This window comes from Pseudophryne corroboree, chromosome 5 (genome assembly GCF_028390025.1).
Source record: "Pseudophryne corroboree isolate aPseCor3 chromosome 5, aPseCor3.hap2, whole genome shotgun sequence".
In the NCBI taxonomy this organism is placed as follows: Eukaryota; Metazoa; Chordata; class Amphibia; order Anura; family Myobatrachidae; genus Pseudophryne; species Pseudophryne corroboree.
The window spans coordinates 499,701,645-499,729,593 of NC_086448.1; the positions used below are offsets into that span (position 1 = coordinate 499,701,645).

Genomic DNA, 27,949 nt, shown 5'->3' on the forward strand with positions numbered 1-27,949 from the left:
ACCTCCAGCAGGTGATAATCAAGGTTCCCCTCCTTCAACAGGGACGGGGTTACTATTCCACAATGGTTGTGGTACCGAAACCAGACGGTTCGGTGAGACCCATTCTAAATTTAAAATCCTTGAACACTTATATAAGGAAGTTCAAGTTCAAAATGGAATCGCTCAGGGCGGTTATTGCAAGCCTGGAAGAGGGGGATTTTATGGTGTCGCTGGACATCAAGGATGCTTACTTGCATGTCCCCGTTTACCCACCTCACCAGGAGTACCTCAGGTTTGTGGTACAGGATTGTCATTACCAATTCCAGACGTTGCCGTTTGGTCTGTCCACGGCACCGAGAGTATTTACCAAGGTAATGGCCGAAATGATGATACTCCTTCGGAAGAAGGGAGTTATAATTATCCCGTACTTGGACGATCTCCTTATAAAGGCGAGGTCCAGAGAGCAGTTGTTAGTCAGCATAGCACTTTCTCGGGAAGTGTTGCTACAGCACGGCTGGATTCTGAATATCCCAAAGTCGCAGCTGATTCCTCAGGTTTGTGGTACAGGATTGTCATTACCAATTCCAGACGTTGCCGTTTGGTCTGTCCACGGCACCGAGAGTATTTACCAAGGTAATGGCCGAAATGATGATACTCCTTCGGAAGAAGGGAGTTATAATTATCCCGTACTTGGACGATCTCCTTATAAAGGCGAGGTCCAGAGAGCAGTTGTTAGTCAGCGTAGCACTTTCTTGGGAAGTGTTGCTACAGCACAGCTGGATTCTGAATATCCCAAAGTCGCAGCTGATTCCTGCGACGCGTCTGCTCTTCCTGGGCATGATTCTGGACACAGAACAGAAGAAGGTGTTTCTCCCGGTGGAGAAGGCCCAGGAATAGTCATCTCTGGTCAGGGACCTCCTGAAACCAAAACAGGTGTTGGTGCATCACTGCACGCGAGTCCTGGGAAAGATGGTGGCTTCTTACGAAGCAATTCCCTTCGGCAGGTTCCATGCAAGGATTTTTCAGTGGGATCTGTTAGACAAATGGTCCGGATCGCATCTTCAGATGCATCGGTTAATCACCCTGTCCCCAAGGGCCAGGGTGTCTCTGCTGTGGTGGCTGCAGAGTGCTCATCTTCTCGAGGGCCGCAGATTCGGCATACAGGACTGGGTCCTGGTGACCACGGACGCAAGCCTCCGAGGATGGGGGGCAGTCACTCAGGGAAGGAACTTCCAGGGACTGTGGTCAAGTCAGGAGACTTTACTACACATAAATATACTGGAACTGAGGGCCATTTACAACGCCCTGAGTCAAGCAGAGCCCCTGCTTCAGAACCAACCAGTGCTGATTCAGTCAGACATCACGGCGGTCACCCATGTAAACCGACAGGGCGGCACAAGAAGCAGGATGGCGATGGCAGAAGCCACAAGGATTCTCCGATGGGCGGAAAATCACGTGCTAGTACTGTCAGCAGTGTTCATTCCGGGAGTGGACAACTGGGAAGCAGACTTCCTCAGCAGACACGACCTACACCCGGGAGAGTGGGGACTTCATCCAGAAGTCTTCACGCAGATTGTAAACCGTTGGGAATGGCCACAGGTGGACATGATGGCGTCCCGCCTCAACAAAAAGCTAAAAAAATATTGCACCAGGTCAAGGGACCCTCAGGCGATAGCTGTGGACGCACTAGTGACACCGTGGGTGTACCAGTCGGTTTATGTGTTCCCTCCTCTTCCTCTCATACCCAAGGTACTGAGGATAGTAAGAAAGAGAGGAGTAAGAACTATACTTATCGTTCCGGATTGGCCAAGAAGAACTTGGTACCCAGAACTACAAGAAATGATCTCAGTGGAACCATGGCCTCTGCCTCTCAGACAGGACCTGTTACAGCAGGGGCCCTGTCTGTTCCAAGACTTACCGCGGCTGCGTTTGACGGCATGGCGGTTGAACGCCGGATCCTAACAGAAAAGGGCATTCCGGATGAAGTGATTCCTACGCTGATAAAGGCTAGGAAAGACGTGACAGCACAACATTATCACCGTATAATAGTCAGGAGTGACTATGGGCCTAAAATTGGGATCCATAAAGGTCCAGATTTCGGCCCTATCTATTTTCTTTCAAAAAGAACTGGCTTCACTGCCTGAAGTTCAGACGTTTGTTAAGGGAGTGCTGCATATTCAGCCCCCTTTTGTGCCTCCAGTGGCACCTTGGGATCTTAACGTTGTGTTGGGTTTCCTGAAATCCCACTGGTTTGAGCCACTTAAGACCGTGGAGCTAAAATATCTCACGTGGAAAGTGGTCATGCTATTGGCCTTAGCTTCGGCTAGGCGTGTGTCAGAATTGGCGGCTTTGTCTTGTAAAAGCCCTTATCTGATCTTCCATATGGACACTGCAGAATTGAGGACCCGTCCCCAATTTCTCCCTAAGGTGGTATCAGCGTTTCATTTGAACCAACCTATTGTGGTGCCTGCGGCTACTCGGGACTTGGAGGGCTCCACATTACTAGATGTAGTCAGGGCTTTAAAAATCTATGTAGCCAGGACGGCTGGAGTCAGGAAAACTGACTCGCTGTTTATCCTGCATGCACCCAACAAGCTGGGTGCTCCTGCTTCAAAGCAAACTATTGCGCGCTGGATCTGTAACACGATTCAGCAAGCTCATTCTGCGATAGGATTGCCGCATCCTAAATCAGTGAAAGCCCATTCCACAAGGAAGGTGGGCTCTTCTTGGGCGGCTGCCCGAGGGGTCTTGGCTTTACAGCTTTGCCGAGCTGCTACTTGGTCGGGTTCAAACACATTTGCTAAGTTCTACAAGTTTGATACCCTGGCTGAGGAGGACCTTGCCTTTGCTCATTCGGTGCTGCAGAGTCATCCGCACTCTCCCGCCCGTTTGGGAGCTTTGGTATAATCCCCATGGTCCTTACGGAGTTCCCAGCATACACTAGGACGTCAGAGAAAATAAGAATTTACTCACTGGTAATTCTATTTCTCGTAGTCCGTAGTGGATGCTGGGCGCCTGTCCCAAGTGCGGACTCTCTGCAATACATGTATATAGTTATTGCTTAACTAAAGGGTTATTGTTATGAGCCATCTGTTACTGAGGCTCAGTTGTTGTTCATACTGTTAACTGGGTATGGTTATCACGAGTTGTACGGTGTGATTGGTGTGGCTGGTATGAGTCTTACCCTGGATTCCAAATCCTTTCCTTGTTGTGTCAGCTCTTCCGGGCACAGTTTCCTTAACTGAGGTCTGGAGGAGGGGCATAGAGGGAGGAGCCAGTGCACACCAGATAGTACCTAATCTTTCTTTTAGAGTGCCCAGTCTCCTGCGGAGCCCGTCTATTCCCCATGGTCCTTACGGAGTTCCCAGCATCCACTACGGACTACGAGAAATAGCATTACCGGTGAGTAAATTCTTATTTTCTATGTTACTATATTGATCTGATATAATGTTATTTCTGTGCAGATGTTTCAAGTGACAAAGTACCTTACTATACCAAACCAATGTACTATGATTCCCGTGCATTGCCTCTGCCTGATGTTCCCTTCGTATCCGAGCTGACCCCTCAGCAGAAGGCTCTAAAGGAAAAGGAAGCTGGATCCTGGATTCAGCTGACAAAGGAGGAAAAAGTTGCATGTGTGTAATTTCTTATAGCTCAATATTAGACACTTGCATGGTATATACTGATTAAATCTTCTAATTCTAGCATTGCATAGGCTCTTGTACTAGGCCCAATGTACATTGTAGTGTGATTTATAGGCATTTGTAGAACAAGCCATATACTGTATAGTGGAGTCTATTTCTCAAAAGCTAAAAGCTCTAAATCCTGTGAAAATAATAAGTTTTTTTAGGATTTAAGATTTTTTTTCCGATGTATCAAAGACCCTTGCAAGTGAAGGCTATACCAAGCAATAGCTTTCACGGGTGGCATTCTGCAACGCTTCTGGAAGTTATCAAAGATAACTGTGGTACCAAAACTGTTCTGCTCTTGCTCATGCTATCTCAAGATGGCAGCATGGCATTAGTCGTGGTTTCTCACGATAAAACATGATTTATTTTATAAATTTTGTATTTATAATTCTTTTCTAAAAAATGTTTTTAAACAAACAAGTTTATTTTATTTTGCATAATGATTTAATGATTTGGGGACTTTGGGGGTTATTCAGAGACGGATGCAGATCTTGGTTCTGTAGCAAGATCTGCGTCCATCCACTCACATGCTGGGGGCCACCCAGCACAGGGCAAGGGCACCCAGCATGTGTGTGGTGCCACCCTGTGATGTGTCCGTAATTTAATTGCAGATGCATTGTTTTAAGGTCGACTCCTGCCTGCGCTGCGCTGGCTGCTCTGGCAGGCGGTTTGGCGTTAATTTTTTTTCATGGTGGAGCTGCATGTGAAGTCATGCAGCTGCAGTGAAAACGCTCCCGACATTCCCTCATTTTGCCCACAATGCCACGTCACCACCCACCCAACGCTTAGCGGCTGACTCTGAATAGGGAATAGGGTCTTTTATCCCTTCCCAGCATGCATGCAGGGCTGATAAACCAGATCAGACAAGAAGCCAAAGTGGCCTGGTAAGTGGTAAGGCAACCAGACCACTGCCAGCGAATGAGTTGAGCTCCCCCAGTCGCATTATGTTTGATAAATTATGGTAAAGATAAAACAGCGTACAATATCCAATCATTAATCAGTGATGAGTCTTTGACATATAGCAAATACAGAGATTATCATTTTGTTTGTACAAAGTACAGAAAGGAGGGGTAGAGAAGGAGTTACAACGAACCACATTAAGGCACAGAGCATTACACAGAAAAAGTAGAGAACTGATATAGTGATCACATATAAGATCATTTATATCTGTACATTCAGTGGCGTAACTAGAAATTTCTCCCCAAGCCTAAAATTTCTCTGGCGCCCCCCCCCCCCCCCCATAATTGGCACCAGTAGAGCGATGAATCTGCGTGAGGTGCAAAAAATGGGTGTGGCTTGATAGAGTCAAATATCTACCTTTTAACATAAGCTATATACTAATACCGTGTAGCCGTAATGGCTGCTAAACCACGTGCACATGCTACGCACTCCGTACGCTATTTGCGTATGAAGACCTCGCACGTGGTACGCAAATTAAGTACACATGCTGTGCTGGGTGTACGGAATACCCACAGCGAGCATACACACAGACAGTAACCTTTATAAACTTTAAACACAGAATATGCTTACACTGTAAACCTTAATACCGTGGTACTATAATGCATTTAACACTGAACCTTTGTGAGTATGCAAGCTGTTTGAGCAATTGAGATACTCAGAAACCCTTTGTACTAGCTAGAGAGACACAGACACCCTGCTGAGGTTCCAAAACCTTTACTAACGAGCTTTTAGATATATCAAAAGGGGTACACAGTTTACAAGTCATACACTACAGACTAACATATAATTCTAACAGAATATCTAGACAGAAATATACAATAGCGTCACAATCTTATACTATAACAAAGTGAGAGAGAGAGAGAGAGAGAGAGAGAGTATGGCCAATACAAACAGGGAACAACTTGGTTACAGAGAATTACTTACACACACTGGGAATGATCGCTGCGCAGCTTTCTGGTACCAGCTCCAAGTTAGTCAAGATGAAAACCGTTTGTGGAGTGAGAGAGCTGCTTCAGGCTGGCTTGGTCTTATATACACTACATGCAGTACACTACAAAGGGACCTATAATCTCATTGTTCATTGGACACAGGAATGTCTCCTCGCATCATAACAAAAGGTCATAGGTTAGTTTGAACAGGTGGGCTGTGACTATATCAAATTGCTCAGGTGGGTGGGAAACTCAGGATTTCCAACACATGGACAATAAATAAATGTCCAGAAACTACTAATGGCCATAACTATACGCCGGAGCGATTAATCTTTACCTAACCAGCACCGGATTGTTGCTATTAAAATACTCTTCAGTTAGGTACCAAGCACAACTGCTCAAACCCTGTCTGGCCCTTCGTACCATGAAAAGAGGAATTCCTTTGTCCAGGGACCAACTACATTAAACAAACTCACAGTTATTATTAAGGGGAACATTATCTATAAAACGCACTATTTGGATTTATTATGTAACGATTGAGTCGCTCGCTAGACGCACACGGACTCTACCGTAAATGCACATACCACGCGCTCGAGCGCACGCCCGTAGAGGCGCCGTCACGCAAGTGCGAATATGTGCACGCACGCCAGAGAAAGTGCATGTGCAGCGGGCAAGCGCATGGGGGATATATGGCAACGTGTAGCATGATATTTTTCTGACTTTGACAGTCCACCCTTTGGCAGTCATCAATACCTGCCACTTCCTAAAACAATTCAAAAAGAAATATATATATATATATACCATCATGTTAGTACCATTTTATGATTGAGGAAAAGGGAGGAGAGGAGAAGGTGGGAAAAAGGTATGACCTAGTGAGATAGTAGAAGCATGTGTGTATGAGTCCATGTTTGAGGGGTCATGTATCATCGTGCCGTACGTGTTTTAAATCAAGCTTCGAGGTATTGCGAAGTATACATTTGAATTCCTTCTTATCCCGTATTAAGGGTCTGTGGATGGGCTGTCAAACTTTACCGAGCTCTTTTCGGCTTTTGGTTGCAACAAAATGGGGGAGCACATTTTAGTTGATGATACATGAATGGGGGGGGGGTATGTGAGTGCTGATATCTGTGTCTATATTCCCTATCGACTATGTGTGCTATTACCTGAAGGTTGTAGTGGTGAAGATAAGAAGTAATTAGTACAAATGCAGTCATAAACTATGTGAGCTTAATATGCATTCGCCGATTGAGGTCTTGTCTTGTGTCTTGTCTTGATGTACATGTTGACTGTAGTCTCCCGATGCTTTTGCTATAAATGGCGACAAAAGCTTTTCCATTGTCCAGAAAGTTACAGTCACTAAAATATTTGGGCTATCGTAAAATTTAAAGTCACTAGGGATATTGGGGGTCTGTATTATAGTCCATCGATGGTCTGTATAAAAGAGGTTGTCAAATTCTTCTTCCAAGCGGATGTCTTTGTACCTTGGAGGAACACAAAAAAGAAGAGAAAACTAGTGTATTGCGCTTGATGCACTAATTATCTAAATAAATTAATAAATTAATAAATTAATAAATAGCACTCTATAGTTGTGTGTCTGTTTTACTTCAAATTAACACACATGGAACTTGCTTTCATAAAAACCAACTAGAATATTTTAATAACATTTCACATACATGAATCATATATACCAATATTGGATATATTAAACGCCAGTAGCAAGAGGATTAGAGACATTATACTACATAATTCAGTAGGCATCAGCAGCTGCTGTAAATTGACGAGGCATGCCTGTGTAGCACTCATACGATACATTGTTGCCGTCCACTTGTTACTATTTATGGACACTAATATTCAATCTGTGTCTTAGACAGTTCAAGCGCATTTTTTCAGTGTGTTTTAGTTTATTTAATTTTAATATATCCAATATTGGTATATATGATTCATGTATGTGAAATGTTATTAAAATATTCTAGTTGGTTTTTATGAAAGCAAGTTCCATGTGTGTTAATTTGAAGTAAAACAGACACACAACTATAGAGTGCTATTTATTCATTTATTAATTTATTTAGATAATTAGTGCATCAAGCGCAATACACTAGTTTTCTCTTCTTTTTTGTGTTTCCCTGAGGATATTGCCAATCCTTTAGTGTGTGCAGCTGGTGTACCGAGTAAATTAACTACATACCCAATTATATTTGCGCCAGGAGCTGGGGTGTTAATCACTCCTAAATTTTGGTACCTTGGAGGAAAACAAAGGAGAAACGGGTGAAAGAAACGGACCGTGGAATCACACTTTCATCACATCATTGTCTCTATCGTTGGGTCATACATCAAATTAGTCGTTGTAATTACATTGTCTTCGCTCCATAAACTCATCACTCGGGTACTACGTTTACACTTCGTTAAAATCCGAACGCATCTAAATATCAGGCCAACAAATATGACGTCTCCCAATATACACAAGAGAAACTTCCCTACATCCATGATAATACCTTGGGCCCATTCTCCTAAGCCCGAGAACCAATTTTGTGGGTTCAACCATGACACCCAACCGGTCAGCTCATTACCTACAGCGGCGAGAGTGAGATTATGTCTCCTTCGGAACTCCCATTTTAATTGCAAAATGTCATCCATCTTTTGGTCTATGACCTCGACCGGGTCCTCTGTGCTGTTTGTAATGTACGTGCAGCACTTTATTCCATACTGGGTCGCTAGGGTAACACAATACCCGCCTGTTACTGCCGTGAGGTAATTGAGAACCATCCTATGTTGAACCAGTTCTGTTTTGTAGGCTTGTAACTCTCTCCCAGTATACCTGAATGTGTCGTCATACATTTCGGTGATATTGTCTAATAAATTTGCAAGCGCAGATATATATCTATAATTCAACACTCCTCTGGCGGTACGAGTGACATCTAACGCGAGTAGGACTTGAATCCCGGTGGATTCATGGATCAGGTCAGAGGCCGGATGCTCTGTTCTTTCTATCCGGTGCCGTTTAACGATGTGCTCGTAATGAGTGTGAGTATAAGGAGCTTGGGCACCGCGGTGAATATCTTTCATTTTGTTATGGGGTACAGTCATTACTTCAGGCAGTACTTTTCCAATATAACACAATCCCTCTGAGTTTGGGGCATGCCACTTATACGCCTTCCTCCCGCATATGAAATATGCATCATCGGGGAGAACATATGGGACGGAGTATGACATTACCATATTACAAATTTTTCCATATGAAATCTCCTAACCCTAATTCTTCCATCTGTTTAGTACACGTATCAGTTTGTACGATCTGTGCACAGTATCCTGGTGATACTTCTCGAACTCGCATGATCCTACTTCCTAAGGTGTACCTATACCGAAAGAATTTCCTATGGTCGGCTATCTGGCGTATAAGTTCTGTGTCTATGGGCATTCTGTCGGCTCTGTGTGAAAATGTCATGGTTTGATTACTCCATGACACTTCCCAATTTCCCGGCTTTCGGTGATTGGAAATGTTAAAGCACACTAAGGACCTATCCACATGATATTGGTGAAGCTTCAAACTAGGAGGACTAGAGATATTAAACCTCCTGTCCACCGGCCTCCCACCACTTAGCTCAAGTACCTCTCCTACCGCTAAAGGGAATCGTACTAGTCCTGATTTGCTATGGCCTTGAGGTACTTGAGAGCATACCCAACAGTCTGTCTGGTTTAACACTTTACCCACTAAGGAGTGATAGTCACTCAATGGATGCCGGTCCATGTGGATATTAAAACTGGACTGACATTTCTTGATGCATCCATCCTCAACTATACTGTCACAGTGTCTACAGATGCAGTTCTCTTCAGCTAACAATCCTTCACAATTCCTTCTATTGTCAATGCTATCAGATCGTTTTCTGATACTCGCCTTTACTCGGTGATTATGTTTCTATTGGAAATTTACGCCTCCATCTCTGTCATCGGAAACCCATTCCGGATCCTTTCTCGACCTCACTGGTACTCTCACCGAAACAGACTGCTCTAGTCGACATCATGGTCAACAGGAAAACACGGACTGCAGTCTCTTGGGGCGAGTCCATCTTACAGGAGGAGAAAGAGAAATTTGTAATGGGGGTACAAAAAAAATACTTTGAGGGGAAAGAAAAATGTTATGATGTCTTATGTCCTCTAGTCTTGTTGTTCTTCTTGCTCTGCTGTCATCTCAAAGGTGCTGTCTCTCAGTCCTCCAAACGAACACTCCGGTGATACAATATTCCTTCCAAATCTGCGCTCTTTCTGTAAGGAGCAAAAATCTTGCATTACCATTTGTTCAACTGATGTGTGACATACCATCTTTAAAGCATGAGAACACGAGAGAGAGAGAGAGAGAAGGAAAAACAAACGAGAGAGTGAACAATTCATCACATTTTGCATTAAGCAACAAACAAAAAACATTGTCAGATCTTCTGTTCACCATCAGGCTGTCACACCAACACATCCATTGGTATCTTTGCGCAGTCTCTCCCACCAGTATTTCCACACTCCACCTTTTTTTTTTTTTTGTGCCTGGCCAGGACACACCGATGTCGGTAGGTCACACAGGGGTTAGGTAGACTTCTGCAAAGACCAAGTAGCTATGTGATGTTTGAGTTCTGCCGATGAACGTCAGAGATGGGGAAAAGAAACATTTACAGATAAATTACAAAGTTTACCCGGCCGTCCCTGTGTCTTCAAGGAATGACCTCCCAATTTCATTAACTGTAACCTCACGCTTACTATCAGTCCTACTGATTAGCTTTACCTGCTGCAAATTACAGGTGCGGCCCAAAATTTTTCCTATATGATCCCTGATTACAATTTCGTGTGTCATAACTTTGCTCGTGTTCTTGTCTAGGGGGTCTGACTTTATGTGGGCTGTTACAGTTGCTGGCATAATGCCCTTCTCTTTTACAAAGATAACAAACCCTTGGCTTCCTCCATGTGCCAGTGGCCTGGGGTTTCGGTCGATTTGATGCCTCCTGTAGTGCTTGGATGCTCATCACCATCAACCGCTCTCCCTGTGCTTCCCTGGTTCTTTGGATATTACGGTCATGCTCGATAGCGGACTCTCTTAATGCAGCCACCGAGATACCTCTCCAGTGAGGTAGAGAGGTTTGTACCCTGATTCTTAGTGTGTCTTTTAAGCCGTCCATTAATACGGACACAGCTACTTCTCTATGATTCACATTTGTTTTAATGTCTTCTATCCCTGTATACCTAGCCATGTCCTGCAATGCCCGATGGAAATAATCAGTAGCTGTTTCTCCCTCTTTTTGTTTGATGGAGAAAATTTTGTTCCATTTGACAACATCAGGAAAATACACTCCCAACTGCAGATTGATTCTTTTTACATTATCTTGGTTGTACTCATCCGTAAGGGGTACCTCTTCATCTAGTTTACAGTCAGCTATAAATTTCACTGAGTCGACATTGGGGGGTAAACATGCCCTCAGCAATACCCGCCAATCTTTGTTATTGGGCTCCACAGTATTTCCTAGCTCTCTAATGTACTTCTGGCTTGCAACTAGATCTTTCCTAGGATCAGGGAATTCAGACACCATTGATCTTAATTCCGTTCGGGAAAAGGGGCAGTGCATGGCGATGTTTCTGACAGGAGTGACTCCTAAAGTGTCAGTTTTCCTATTTGGCACTGCAATTACCCTGACAGGATTAAGTCCAATAACGTCATTCTGAGTTGGTTCTACAATATGAGGTACATTTGTTTGTGCGTGATATATAACACCATACGTACCTGTGGACACGACCTCACCTGACCCTCCGTTAGGGGTTTTTATTACTGCCTTTACCGATTTGGTCGCGTCCACCTGGATGTCTTGTATGATGGCTGCTGGGAAAGGTGCCGACATCGTGCTGGGCTCACTTTCTTGTTTGTAATCCTGAGGGAAGTTTAACATGGGGTGCGACTTGCACAGGTTAACAGTTGTACATTTAACAGTTTTACTTTTATCATTGTTACATTTGTTACAATTACTCTTATCATCTATAATACAGTTGCTAAGTGCATGTTTATCAAACAGCAGTGTGCCACTCTCTGTAACCACCTTCTCTCCTGTTGCCATATTTTTCTTACCACAGTGAGAGTCAGCTGTGTAAGCTAATCCTCCTTGTATTTCACCTTCCTGTTGCCATATCTGTAAACAATCATAATGTCTAATTCGTTGCTTCCCGGATTTTATGAGACAGATCCTTCGCCTTAAATTATGCAATACCTCTGAGTCAAAACTACCTATCCCAGGAAATGGTGCTTTATCCCCCACAGTCATTCGTGTCCATTCGTCACAAAAGGTCTCAGTGTGGGGACCATACTTCCCCCACATTACTAACCGAGCAGACCCTCGGGGTCTGCAAGCCTCTTCAGTCTGAACCCTGACTGCTAAACGTCCCTGTGTTGTGCACTTCGCTTCCATTGTGGACCTTTTTAACACAGAAAAACTTCCTAAAATGCACCAAACACAGAAGTCTACGGTGGAAGTTTTCCAAGCTCTTCCACCAGCTTCTTCTGCTCCGAGTACAACGAATCCGCCCCTTTTAGCAGACCCATGTAATCGTTGCAGGCCCTACCAGCGAAAATTCCTTATTTTTACACAAATCACGCTTGCATGTGCTCCCTACAACACGCATGAGGGCAATTTAATATACGACCTCATATCACGTTGCGTTATTGGTCACACATACAACCGTGCGGTCCAATCGTACCACTTATAGACACTTGTTGCCAATAAATGGTAGGATCATTGGAGTCTCCCTACTGTGCTCCAAAACAGCCAGAGATCACACTTCGTCGCACTAGTTCACCAAGACCGTGCACGCACGTTTTCACCTAGACCGTGCTCATCAGGTATTCACCTAGACCGTGATTCACCAAGATTTACTTCACCAAGATTTCACCAAGACTTCACCAAGATTTCACCAAGACTTCACCAAGACTTCACCAAGAGGAGTTCAATACACTCATACCGTTTTCCAGTGCCGTAACTAGGCATTTTAGCGCTGTGTGCAAGAACTGACATTGGCGCCCCCCCCCCCCCCCGTACAAGATAGGCGCAGTGCGCGCCGTAGGAGCGCGAAAAATATATAGGGGCGTGGCTTCACGGGAAGGGGCGTGGCAACAAAATAATAGCAATTCATACTACGGTGCACAGTAGTCTCCATTATTCAAATTACGCTGCACAGTAGCGCCACTACACCAGGTAGAGCCCCTTTTATACATTACAGCAGACAGCATCCCCCTTTTTACACATTGCGGCAGCCAGTCCCCCTTTTTACACATTGCGGCAGCCAGTCCCCCTCTTTACACATTGCGGCAGCCAGGACCCCTTTTTACACATTGCGGCAGCCAGGACCACTTTTTACACATTGCGGCAGCCAGTCCCCCTTTTTACACATTGCGGCAGCCAGTCCCCCTTTTTACACATTGCGGCAGCCAGGACCACTTTTTACACATTGCGGCAGACGGGACCCCTTTTTACACATTGCGGCAGATGGGACCCCTTTTTACGCATTGCGGCAGATGGGACCCCTTTTTACGCATTGCGGCAGCCGGGACCCCTTTTTACGCATTGCGGCAGCCAGTCCCCCTTTTTACACATTGCGGCAGACGGGACCCCTTTTTACACATTGCGGCAGATGGGACCCCTTTTTACGCATTGCGGCAGATGGGACCCCTTTTTACGCATTGCGGCAGCCGGGACCCCTTTTTACGCATTGCGGCAGCCAGTCCCCCTTTTTACACATTGCGGCAGACGGGACCCCTTTTTACACATTGCGGCAGATGGGACCCCTTTTTACGCATTGCGGCAGATGGGACCCCTTTTTACGCATTGCGGCAGCCGGGACCCCTTTTTACGCATTGCGGCAGCCAGTCCCCCTTTTTACACATTGCGGCAGACGGGACCCCTTTTTACACATTGCAGCAGATGGGACCCCTTTTTACACATTGCAGCAGATGGGACCCCTTTTTAAACATTGCAGGAGAGAGAGAGAGAGAGAGAGAGAGAGGGGGGGGGGATATACTTACCTTCTCCCCGCTGACAGGCTCCTCGTGCATCTCCCTCTCGGTGCAGTGTGAAGTCAGTTGAGAAGGAGGAGGAGGGAGCGGGAGCAGAGAGCCGCAGCAGCGCTATTTGATTGGTAGTAAGCGCTGCTGCAGCATCCCCCTCTCCTTCTGTATTGGCTGCCCGGCGCTGCTGTGGATGCTGGGATGCATCCACAGCAGCGCCAGGCAGCCAATACAGAAGGAGAGGGGATGCTGCAGCAGCGCTTACTACCAATCAAATAGCGCTGCTGCGGCTCTCTGCTCCCCCTCCCTCCTCCTCCGCTGCCCGGCGCTCCTGTCTTCTCTCCTCCAGCGCGGCGCACGGGGCAGTTCAGAGGCGGCATGTAATGAGTCAATTTGACTCATTACATGCCGCTGGCCGTGCGCCCCCAGGGCAACTGCGCTGTGTGCCAAGCCCCCTTGGCACACACGTAGTTACGGCCCTGCCGTTTTCAACCCACTATCATTCTATAGTTTTCTGATCAGAAAAATCATTTCCCGTAATCTGATAGCTCTCCCCTGAGGCATTACAGTAAAGTAAGGTATTTAAACTAAATTTTGGAAACTGAAATCAATTTGTGCTATTATCGCGTGGCTGTACTATACCGCCCCCACTAAAACAATGCTATTGTGCGATTTGAGTTTCGGTGGGCGTATCCGTACGCTCCGTTGCGTCGACCCTTGCGTCACGTACGCTAGTCCCACCCTTTGTTAGGGACAAGTATACGCAAGCCAGGTATATCCACAGAAATACAACTAACACGTTTATATCAATGTAAATGATCTTTAACTGTAATCATCTACCAAGCACCACACAGATCTTTCCTTGTATCTTTAGGCAAAGTCGTGTGCGTGTTTTACAAATTACTCCTTAACGTATTATTTTTACTTTTTATCTACCAATAGCAACAAATCTTTCTCAGCACGTTTATCAATTATGAAATGGCAACCAGGAGAGTGAAAATGTGAAAATACACAAATGAAAATGCAATTCTAAATTAATCTAATAACATACATTGATGTAAGCACACGCATATAGATATTACATATATGTACTAATCACTATTACTTATGTGAGACCTTATTCAGTGCTTCTAATTTGCATATGAATGTGCTTTTTAACTAACTCTGTAAAGGAGACAGTGACAAAAAAAAAACTACTACTTTGTTTTATTTGTGTATTTCTTAAATCAAATATTTAATTTATTATTAACTTTTATTAAACTCTATCTGAACCACTTATGATTGACTATGATATGGATTAAATAAATGCATTAAAAAACTCATTAAATGATGATTTCTTTTTGACAATGGATGGCTGATTATTTCCTGAGTCAACTGAAAATCAGCCACTTAGGAAAAAAAATAATTTTTTTTGACCTTCCCAAAATGGCCGCTGCTCCTCCCCCTTCCACCTCCATGAGGGTTACACAAAATGGGGGACAGACCATGCGGCTCCTTTTGTTACAAAGAAAATCATCATGCCAGCCCCTTAAGTTATTTTTTTTTAAGCCTGGGTAAAACTATCACGCTATGCAGAGCGATTAAAAATACTTTTAAACCTATTTAAACAGACAAGCCATCCAATCTGCGTGTGCAGTTGGCACCAAATAGCAATAAAAAAACAGATTTACAAAGACAATAGCTTAATGTTCCTACCTTCTTCGGATTCCACCAGCATCCCTACAGACCAAAAGAATCAGACGCAGACTCTCATCTGATCAGCACTACAAGATACTACATTTCCTCCCTTTGCTGATCGATATAGTCTGCGCATTTTCGCCTGACTGAGGATATGAGATGGACCGGACTTTGAGCCCCCAATTGATAGAGTCAAATATCTACCTTTTAACATAAGCTATATACTAATACCGTGTAGCCGTAATGGCTGCTAAACCACGTGCACATGCTACGCACTCCGTACGCTATTTGCGTATGAAGACCTCGCACGTGGTACGCAAATTAAGTACACATGCTGTGCTGGGTGTACGGAATACCCACAGCGAGCATACACACAGACAGTAACCTTTATAAACTTTAAACACAGAATATGCTTACACTGTAAACCTTAATACCATGGTACTATAATGCATTTAACACTGAACCTTTGTGAGTATGCAAGCTGTTTGAGCAATTGAGATACTCAGAAACCCTTTGTACTAGCTAGAGAGACACAGACACCCTGCTGAGGTTCCAAAACCTTTACTAACGAGCTTTTAGATATATCAAAAGGGGTACACAGTTTACAAGTCATACACTACAGACTAACATATAATTCTAACAGAATATCTAGACAGAAATATACAATAGCGTCACAATCTTATACTATAACAGAGTGAAAGAGAGAGAGTATGGCCAATACAAACAGGGAACAACTTGGTTACAGAGAATTACTTACACACACTGGGAATGATCGCTGCGCAGCTTTCTGGTACCAGCTCCAAGTTAGTCAAGATGAAAACCGTTTGTGGAGTGAGAGAGCTGCTTCAGGCTGGCTTGGTCTTATATACACTACATACAGTACACTACAAAGGGACCTATAATCTCATTGTTCATTGGACACAGGAATGTCTCCTCGCATCATAACAAAAGGTCATTGGTTAGTTTGAACAGGTGGGCTGTGACTATATCAAATTGCTCAGGTGGGAGGGAAACTCAGGATTTCCAACACATGGACAATAAATAAATGTCCAGAAACTACTAATGGCCATAACTATACGCCGGAGCGATTAATCTTTACCTAACCAGCACCGGATTGTTGCTATTAAAATACTCTTCGGTTAGGTACCAAGCACAACTGCTCAAACCCTGTCTGGCCCTTCGTACCATGAAAAGAGGAATTCCTTTGTCCAGGGACCAACTACATTAAACAAACTCACAGTTATTATTAAGGGGAACATTATCTATAAAACGCACTATTTGGATTTATTATGTAACGATTGAGTCGCTCGCCAGACGCACACGGACTCGTAGAGGCGCCGTCACGCAAGTGCGAATATGTGCACGCACGCCAGAGAAAGTGCATGTGCAGCGGGCAAGCGCATGGGGAATATATGGCAACGTGTAGCATGATATTTTTCTGACTTTGACAGGCTTTGTTGAAATGGGCATGGCTTTGCATAAAGGGGCGTGGCATTGCAGGAAAAGATTACCTTATAGCCCAGTTTTGCAACCTGCACGCCCAGACTTTGGCCACCACAGGAAAGAAGATAATCCTGATTCATGCCGCTTACATTATTTGTCATTTTTCCTCCTTATAGTAATGCCCAGTATACATTATGCCACATACTGCAATGGCCCTTAGACATTATGCCTTACACAATAATGAACGACACAATATGCACACACCATAATGCCCCCGACACATTATGCCACACACCGTAATGCTTGTGACACATTATGACAGGAATCGCAATGCCCGTTATACATTATGCTACACACTGCAATGCCCCTGATACATTATAGCACATACAATGCCTGTGACACATTATGACACACACCGCAATGCCCGTTATACATTATGCCACACTGCAATGCCCCTAAGACACTATACCACATACCACAATGCCCCTGATACATTATAGCACATACAATGCCTGTGACACATTATGACACACACCGCAATGCCCGTTATACATTATGCCACACTGCAATGCCCCTGAGACATTATACCACATACCACGATCACGTGATATAGTATGACACACACTGTAATGCCTGTGACACATACCACAATGCCCATTAAGACTTGTAACCTATGCCACACACCGCAATGCCCGTTATACATTATGCCACACTGCAATGCCCCTGAGACATTATACCACATTCCACAATGCCCGTGATATAGTATGCCACACACCGTAATGCCTATGACACATTATGACAGGAATCGCAATGCCCGTTATACATTATGCTACACACTGCAATGCACCTGATACATTATAGCACATACAATGCCTGTGACACATTATGACACACACCGCAATGCCCGTTATACATTATGCCACACTGCAATGCCCCTGAGACATTATACCACATACCACGATCACGTGATATAGTCTGACACACACTGTAATGCCTATGACACATGCCACAATCCCGTTATACCCTATGCCACACACCGCAATGCCCGTAATACATTATGCCACACTGCAATGCCCCTGAGACATTATACCACATACCACAATGCCCGTGATATAGTATGCCACACACCGTAATGCCTCTGACAAATACCGCAATGCCCGTTATACCCTATGCCACACACGCAATGCCCGTTATACATTATGCCACACTGCAATGCCCCTGAGACATTATACCACATACCACAATGCCCGTGATATAGTATACCACACCCCGTAATGCCTGTGACACATTGACACACACCACAATGTCCGTGATACATTATGCCACACACCGCAATGCCCATTACACCTTAAGTCCTACAGTAAGGCTTCTAATTACTTTTAAATTACCTGCTCGTTGCCAGGGGTTTCATGCTCTTGGTTCCATGCACGGTGCCAGGGGTTTTCATGCTCAGTGTGTCATGCTCGTTGCCAGGGGTTTCATGCACTGGGTGTCACGCTCGTTGCCAGGGGTTTCATGCACTGGGTGTCATGCTCGTTGCTAGGGGGTAATGCTTGTTGCTAGGGCTGTGCTCCCAGTGCCACATATGCTCCCAGTGCCAGTTATTCCCCCACAGTGCCAGGTACACACATGCCCCCAATGCCAAATATGCCCCCCGTGCCTAATATGCTCCCCAGTGCCACATATGCCCCATCAGTGCCACATATGCCCCCCCCCCCAAGTGCCAAATATGCTCCCCTGTCCCCCAGTGCCAAATATGCTCCCCCAGTGCCAGGTACAACTCACCCCGCTCCCCCGCTGTTTTGTGAAGGAGAGACACAGAGGGCACAGCGCGCGCCTCTCCTGTGTACCTCCTGCGTCTGCGGGGTGTCTGTTAAATGAAGTGCCGGTTCGTGAGCCAATCAGAGCTCACGAACGGGCACTTCATTTAATAGACACGCCGGAGACGCAGGAGGGACACAGGAGAGGCGCGCTGTGCCCTCCGTGTCCCTCCTTCACAGCAGAGATCAGTGGCGACTAGGGCGCCCCACAGCCCTGTGCTCCCCCAAGCGACCGCAGTGGCTGCGGACCCCTAGTTACGCCACTGTGTACATTGTATAAAGTTTGAAGAACTCATGTCGTGAGTGAAAGGGGAGTACAAGTATAAAGAAGCAGATTAAACAATTATTTCCAGGAATCATAAAAATCCCCTGCAGTTTAAGCAGATAAAGGGTAAGATGGCAATGACAATGGGTGGTACATTGAGAAGTAAATTAATGTTGGTATGTTTAAAAGCCATCCATATTTTCTCTTGAGTTTGGATGGGTAGGCCTTCTACAGTGCTATTTTTGTAGGAAAATAGGTTCAGGAATTGTGGGCTTAGCAGAGGTGAGTGATGAGGTGGGTAGAGCTACCAAAGGGGTGGGGCATCCATTGGAAAATAAACTTTTTTGTAAACACATAATGCCCCGAGTACTGCCATATATACACACAATGCCCCAGCAGTTCAAGATACACAATGTCCCCAGTAGTGCCAGTTAGACAATGCCCCCCAGTAGTGGCAAATACACAATGCCCCCAGCAGTGCCAGATACACAATGCCCTCAGCAATGCCAGTTACACCGGTACTGTTTAAAAAAAAAAAAGGTTTAGAAACATTGGGTCTGGGGGCAGAGCTATTAAAAAAGTTCTAGCTAGACAGATGATAAATTTTAGAAAAGAAGGCATTCAAAATGGACTTTAAACTAAAACTATAGATAAATAGATAGTTTATAGAAAAGAAAATGGACTTTCAAATAAAACTTATCTTATGGAAAATACATTTTGGCCCAGGACAGGTTCAGGAACCCAGTTCCAGATGATGTTATATTTAATGAGAGGTTCGGGAACTCAGTTCCTGCTGGTTCCTGCTGAAAAATAGCACTGGCCTTCGATGTAAGCCCCCCCCCCCCCATTTTTTAGAAAAATTAAGAACTAATTTTTCTACATTAGAGGTGCCCATTCATTTACATCTAATACTGCAAGTTGCAATTCATGTAGAGTGGAGGAGGGTCTTGAGATCCGGTATTGAAGTATCAGGTGTTTATCAATTCAGTTCAATTCAATTCAAATAGTTTATTGTAACTGCAACATTAAAAATTTCATAAGTGAAATTACAAGCAATACACTCATGGCTCCGGTAATATTTATAATACAGCAACGTTAAAAATGTAATCTAACATTTACAGAAGGAAAGAAGCTGTTCCGCAATCTACTGGTGCGGCATTAACATCTTTTGAAAGACAACAAGGAGAAGAACGAGTAGCTAGGATGACTAGGATCAGGGAAGATTTTATTACACTTTGCTATACTACTTCTAACAAAAATATCCTCCATCTTAGGCAGGGATTGGCCAATAATTCTCTCAGCAGCTTTCACTACTCTATCTAAAGAGCCGTGGTCAGAATACGTGGAATTTCCATACCACACCGTAATGGCATTAGTCAAAAGACTCTCAGTTACGCAGCAGTAGAAGTTCACAAGCGTGGGCTCCGGTAAACCTGCTACTCAAAGTCTTCGTAAGACGAAAAGGCGTTGCTAAGCCTTCCCAACCACAGCAGAAATGTGAGAAGACCACGATAAGTTCTCCGTAAAATGAATTCCTAAGAACGTAATACCACTGACCATGTCTACCTCCTCGCCATTCAAAAACAACGGCTGTGGGGTGGTTTACCTAGATCTCCTAAAATCTATTCCCACCTCCTTAGTCTTTTTACTATTTAAGAACAAATCATTATTCTCCCCCACTTAACAAGTTGCTTCACCTCTTCCCTATAACTGTCCTTCTCACCCTTACTAATCAAGCCCACTAGTGTAGTTTCGGCCACAAATTTGACAAAAATTGGACTCTATATTTGAAGTATAATCAGAAGTATATAATGAATATAAAAAGGGGCTCAAAACACACCATTAATACCCCTTTCACATCACACATATAACCCGGTATTGACCCGGTATATTGCCGGGTCGACACGGGTCACTGTGCGGTGTGAAAGGGTCCCTTTAGAAAACCTGTGTCGCTTGACCCAGTAATTCAACCCGGGATATAAGCAGGGTTATTCCCGGGATGAATACCGGATCAGTGGCAGTGTGAACGGCTTGCCAGGTCGATGGAACCCGGGACCCGTTCACTACTGTACATAGGGAGAGGCGGCGCGGAGATGAGCTCATCTCCAGCTAGCTTCCACACCTGCCCCCAATGATGCCGCAGTCCCCGTTCCCGGATAGCAGTCGGGATGGCAGCGTGTAGGGTCAAATGCCGGATCCCACCCAGGAAGGACCCATTTCCAATTCCTGGGTGGGACCCGGCATTGCAATCTGAAAGGGGCTTGAGGGACACCTGTGTTTAATATTAGTTCAGATGAGAGTGTAGTACACATTCCTGACTGACTGATGACAGTCAGTCAGAAAATCTAACAACCGATTACACATGGGCACATTATAACCAATCTCTCAAAGTGTAACAATTAGCACCACTGGCACAACAGTGTTAAAAAAGTGAAACCATAATCTACACACAGCAATTTTGCATATGATTATTCTCTAGTTGACAAAGAACCTTAAGGAGAATCGTAAGAGCAGCATCCTCAGTGGATCTGTTTGACCTATAGGCAAACTGGTGGAAAACCCACCGATATGCCACCTCTAAGGTATTCCAAAACCAATCTCTCAAAGCACTTCATGATGTTAGAGCAATGGGGCAGTAATCGTTTAGATCGGTTACTACTACAGCTATGGGGACAAGAACAATTGTAGTGTATATAAAACATCGTGGAACGATACACTGAGCTAATGAAAAGTTAAAAATCTTAGTAAAAATACCTGCCAACTGATCAGCACATACGTTTAAGACTCTACCCAAAATATAGTCTGGACCTGGGGCCTTCCTAGCATTGGTTCTATGTAGGCAAAGCCCAGCTTCAGATTCAGATAACTTCAAAGGGCTATCTAACAGGGGATCACATACTTTCGCTGCAGGGATTAAATTAGTCTCCTCAAACCATGCATACAATTTATTAAACTTAGCTTTTAGCTACAGTAGCCATGACTGTCAATAGAGATTTCCAAGGGCCTAAGGGAGCGTCTGTTTTCCACGCTGAGAAATCTGCAAATAGAAACGCTGCAGCATTTGTAGTTAATTGGGAATTTCCATTCTTTAAACATGCACCTGTACAGTATGGTACCAACATTTTCTAAAGATGTTTTTTTTTTGTTTGTTTTTTACTCCATTTAAGACATTCTTGCCTACTCTCCCGGAATGTCTGGGAAACTCTCTAATGCTGGGTAGCTTTCCCCGGCTCCCAGCAGAACAGACCAGTCGCCCAGATCCTGCTTAGTCCAGAGGCTTGATGACAAGATTTGCAGTGAATTGCGTCATCCTGGCCCTCTTCTGGGCAATGAAATGGCACAAATCACAGCACTGAGCGGCAGGAACGGAGCACATTAATGTGATTGTGGCATCACTCACCTCCGCACTGCCACCTGGACCTCTGCTCTAGAAACATAAAAATTTTGCAAGTATGGTTTAAGTTGTTTGGTAGAAAAAGGTAATTACCTACTATCTCCAGCAATTAATATTCAAGGTGTTTGGGGAATAAATTGTTCATTTTAGGTGTCTGGTAAATGTTATTATATCTAATATTTTAATGTAATAATGAAAATGTGACTCTCGGGGTGTCACTGGGGTGTCACCATTGCTCCCTTATAGCACCTACAGTACATTTGGGTTTGTAGGGTGCCCAAACAGTACCCTGCAGCTACTGTAGTAAAGCGACTGCAGAATGTCCGAAGCAACCAGCACTCCCTGCAGCCTCTAGAGCTGCGGAAAAAGGGGGGGACCTGGATTGCACATCCTATTACTAAAGATATCAAGAGGTGCTGTCATGCTGAGGCTTCTAATACTATGCTGGAGGAAGAGAGATGCAGATGCACACTCTTAGCACTAAGAACACTGATAGTAAAAATAATTTAACTAAACCCTCACAATTAACTTGGAGTATAATTGAAGTTCTTAGCACTCATTTGCGCAAATATGCGGGCCCATGTACCACGGCCAGGTGACTTCTTCCCATGGGTCCCTAACATTCCTAATACTATCACATTCTATAAATGTTTTCAGGACTTACCAGCGGCGTGTGGCGAGGTCATTGGCTGGTGAGGAACTGCAGCCATTATGATCCACAAAGTCCAGCGATGAACCTTACCGCCACTTGTGATGTCATAGAAGTAGGCTGACAGTGCCTGCCTACTTCTATTTTTTTATTTAAACATTTATTTATTTTTTGCAAATATGTGTTTTAGGTAGCCCTTGAGTTGAAATAGTTGGGGCATTGGGATCACAGTTAGGTACCCCTTTTTACACATTACAGGAGACAGTCCCCCTTTTTACACATTACGGCAGACAGTGTCCCCCTTTTACACATTACGGCAGACAGCATCCCCTTTTTACACATTACAGCAGACAGCATACCCTTTTTACACATTACGCAGACAGCATCCCCTTTTTACACATTATGTCAGACAGCATCCCCTTTTTTACACATTACGGCAGACAGCATCCCCTTTTTACACATTATGGCAGACAGTCCTCTTTTTTACACAATACGGCAGACAGCACCCCCTTTTTACACATTACAGCAGACAGCGTCCCCTTTTTACACATTACGGCAGACAGTCCGCCTTTTTTACACATTATGGCAGACAGCGTCCCCTTTTTACACATTACGGCAGACAGCGTCCCCTTTTGTACACATTACGGCAGACAGCGCCCCCTTTTTACACATTACGGCAGACAGCGTCCCCTTTTTACACATTATGGCAGACAGTCCCCCTTTTTACACATTACGGCAGACAGTCCCTCTTTTTTACACATTACGGCAAACAGTCCCCCTTTTTTACACATTACGGCAGACAGTCCGCCTTTTTTACACATTACGGCAGACAGCGTCCCCCTTTTTTACACATTACGGCAGACAGCATCCCCCTTTTTTACACATTACAGCAGACAGAGTCCCCCTTTTTTACACATTACAGCAGACAGCGTCCCCTTTTTGTACACACTTAACGGCAGACAGCGTCCCCCTTTATTACACATTACAGCAGACAGCGTCCCCTTTTTACACATTATGGCAGACAGTCCCCCTTTTTACACATTACGGCAGACAGTCCCTCTTTTTTACACATTACGGCAAACAGTCCCCCTTTTTTACACATTACGGCAGACAGTCCGCCTTTTTTACACATTACGGCAGACAGCGTCCCCCTTTTTTACACATTACGGCAGACAGCGTCCCCCTTTTTTACACATTACAGCAGACAGAGTCCCCCTTTTTTACACATTACAGCAGACAGCGTCCCCTTTTTGTACACACTTAACGGCAGACAGCGTCCCCCTTTATTACACATTACAGCAGACAGTGTCCCCCTTTTTTCTTTTTTTTACACATTACAACAGAAGACTCCAGTGTTTGTGTGTGTGTGTGTGTGTTTGTGTTGTTGGTACTCGCCTTGGGGGGGCCACGATCCACCATCCACAGGACACAGACACTCTCCTCGGGTCTGTGTGCTGGCAGCTGTGGCGACGCTCCGGAGCCCCATGGAGCAGCAGACAGCCGGCGGCAGCATGAAGCTGGTCTCAGGGGCTGAGTAGGGATGGCGGCGGCGGGACTCAGGGACGACGACAGCGGGACAAGGTAAGGCGCGGCTCACACTCTTTGCAGTGGCGGGACAGAGACTTGGGCTCCAGGAATCTCAGCTCCCTTCCCTCTCTGATGATTCCGGGCTGACAGGGGCAGCCGGCAGCTTCCTGCTCCACTGCTGCTGCTGCTGCTGCTGATCAGTCTTAGCGATAGGGGCGTGCTATGGGTTGAAAGCACGCCCTTGCCAATCCCCTGTCAAAGAGGCACTTCCACTAAGTGCCACTTCAGCTGCATTTTTTAATGAGCTTTTATTGCCCAATTCTTGGTCCCGCCTCCACGCTTCCTGCCCTTTGCACTGAAAGTGAGAGGCACCAACAGCGGTGCCTCCTAAACTCATTTAAAACAAATATTTTAGACACTAAGAATCATTAAAATAATATAAAGCCTAATGCATATACTTATGACACAGAATATGTGTCATAAGTATTTTCTTTGTATTATTTTAATGATTATGACAGGGGAGGCACTGTGTCTCCTGCCTCCCCTGACTGCACGTCCCTGGGACTTACCTCTAAATAGGGCCTTATCAATGTGTGATCTGAAATGCAGGAACCCAGCTAATTAAAACACCTGAGGATGAATGGAAGGAAGCCTTGCTTTCCAGTGTACAATATATACACAAATATAGTGGGGGGAAAATTGCACATCCTATTACTAAAGATATCAAGAGGCGCTATCATGCTGAGGCTTCTAATACTATGCTGGAGGAAGAGAGATGCAGATGCACACTCTTAGCACTAAAAACATTGATAGTAAAAATAATTTAAATAAACCCTCACGATTAACATGGAGTATAATTGAAGTTCTTAGCACACATTTGCGCAAATATGCGGGCACATGTACTGTGGCCAGGTGACTTCATCACATGGGTCCCTAACATTCCTAATACTATCAGCATGATAGCACCTCTTGATATCTTTATTAATAGGATGTACAATCCAGGTCCCCCCTTTTTCCACTATATTTGTGTATATATTGTACACTGGAAGGCAAGACTTCCTTCCTCTGGATTGGCACCCCTCCCATTTTCCCTCAGGTGTTTTAATGAGCTAGGTTCCTGCATTTCAGATCACACCTATTTAGAGGTAAGTCCTGAATAAATTTATAGAATGTGATAGTATTAGGAATATTAGGGACCCATGTGATGAAGTCACCTGGCCACGGTACATGGGCCCACATATTTACGCAAATGTGTGCTAAGAACTTCAATTATACTCCATGTTTATTGTGAGGATTTATTTAAATAATTTTTATTATCAGTGTTGGTAGTGCTAAGAGTGTGCATCTGCATCTCTCTTCCTCCAGCCTCTAGAGCTGCACAAAGCGTTATTAGGAAGACCCAGACACTAGTGCTCTTCTTCTTGGTATAGGTGGCCCAGCCCCCGCAGTGTGATGCCATAGTATCACACATTTGGAGGGCGGGGTCAGCAGAGGGCTGAAAATTGCCATGTTACAGTGCTAATTGGAGTATGTAATGCTTTAGATAAAATCAAGGTTATTAGATGAGAATCTGAACACCATATATTCTGGAATACATGACTGCTAAGCACAGCTTCATATATTTTTCAGTTTAAGGGGGATCAAATCATGGGAAAATATAAACTTGAGAAGTTGCGCATACCAATAAGTTAGCTTCTAACTGTGATTTTATAGGCTGGACTTCTCCATGTTGTCTCTGTAAGATTTGAAAAATCTCTTCCTTGAGGGGAGATGTACTAAGCCTTGGAGACGGAAAAAGCAGATAGAAATAAAGTACCAGCCAATCATCTCCAAACTGCCACGTTACAGGCTGTGATTGAAAAATGACAGGAACTGATTGGTTTGTAGTTTATCTCTCTCCACTTTATCTCTCTCCATGGTTTAGTTCATCTCTAACTTTTTTCTCTAAAGCTCACCTGAGGATAGCAAGTAATGAATCTCCTTATTATATAAATGTTTATTTCAGTTAATAACACCAGATAATTTAACACTTAACTACAATTGCTGGAAATACATAAAAGCATTTATAGAGCTATTATACTCAAACAGGGGCAGATCTTCATGTATGACCGAAAAGCGCACTCACCAGATCTATGTCTAATTTGGTCACCCATACTGTACAGTATGTGCAACAAAAGGAGACGTGTTTCTTTAAATCCAACAGAGAGTCTATCTGACTGTATTTTTTGACACGTAACCCAATTTGTGGCCAATTTAGTCTATAAGGAACAAACTGGCCATACAAATGTCTCTGCATGGGCATTTATAGTTCTCAATGTATATAATGGCTAACAACAATGTACATATTTACACTTATATCTGCTTTTTCAAATAAGTTCAAAGTTGCCCCTTAAGAGAGGGAGGTACTAGCATGTTCTGGCGTCCATATTCAACTTACCAAATCCAACCCTCACAACTGGATATTTGTGCACTGCTCCGCTGCCTAGCAGTAAATGCACTGTACTTCCCATTACTAGAATTATAGTCATGTAACCACTGATAATCAGGGTCAGTAGTTTGAATCAGGGACACTATCTGCGCACTTTCTTGTGACAGAATGTTAGGTAATCTTTCTGGTCTAGCTATAGCTTTCTTAATTTGTCTGATTTATTTTCTGACTACAACTTGTACCTTGGCTCTTTGTCATAATTTAGTACTTTGCTCTGTGATTTCTAGATTTGACCTTGGCATGGCTTCAACTCTCATAATTTTTGGCTTACCATGCCACTGTATAGACCTCCTTACCTTACACCAGCTAGACACATCAAAGGACAGGGTATAGGCCAAAAACACTGGGGATCTGTTAGATTATGCTGCTCTGACTGGCCAGTGCTAAACCTGATTGGAGATAGTGAATCCACTGATTCCCTTGAATCGTGACAGCGCATTCCGAAAATGGATTCTGTTCCCAGATACCTTCTAAAGCATCTTGTAAGTAGAGTCACAAACATTAGGCAAATCAAGACCTGTTGATCCAATGTTTGTAGTGTTTCAGTCCTAATAAGGACCCACTCAAGCTTGCTTTGGGTATTCAGACAGCTCCTGCAGTTCCACTTAAGGCTCCCACTGCCACTTCAGCATTCCCTCAGCTTGACATCCCTAATCACCCTAATTATGATGGAGAGTCCAAATATTGCAGAGTCATATTGAATCAGTGTTCAACTTCCATTCAATATGAATTTACATCTGAAAATTCACCCTTGCAGAAGGCTAATGGGACTTACACAATATCCCTATTATCTGACCAAGCCCTTATCTGCACTTCTCCTCTCTGAGAGCACAGTGATCCTCTCTTGCATACTGTTACTACACAGTTGCCTTAGATACATTTAACAGAATATTTGATAAGCCTAGTTCAGTGTCTTCAGCTGCTTTTGGCATCCTCTGCTTTCGTAAGGGCTCACAGATTGTTGGCCAATACGCAGTCTCGTACTTTTGTGCCAGAACTTCATTAGTATAACAAAGTCCTTGTTAAACTTTTTTGGTAAGGATTGTCAAATCATTTCAAGGATTAGTTGGCCTCAAGGGAGATTCTGTTTTCTTTAGATTACCTAA

At 44.2% G+C, this 27,949-nt stretch overlaps 1 protein-coding gene across 13 annotated transcripts in view; it reads left to right on the forward strand.

Moving 5' to 3' along the window:
* The window catches only part of LOC134927903 (cytochrome c oxidase subunit 4 isoform 1, mitochondrial-like), a 353,718-nt gene that overhangs the window by 180,552 nt on the left and 145,217 nt on the right, over positions 1–27,949 (forward strand). For all 13 annotated transcript variants that reach the window (XM_063923002.1, XM_063923005.1, XM_063923004.1 and 10 more), the window contains one exon: positions 3,444–3,614. In XM_063923002.1, the coding sequence (XP_063779072.1) occupies positions 3,444–3,614 (171 nt within the window). The remainder of the gene's footprint in view (positions 1–3,443; positions 3,615–27,949) is intronic.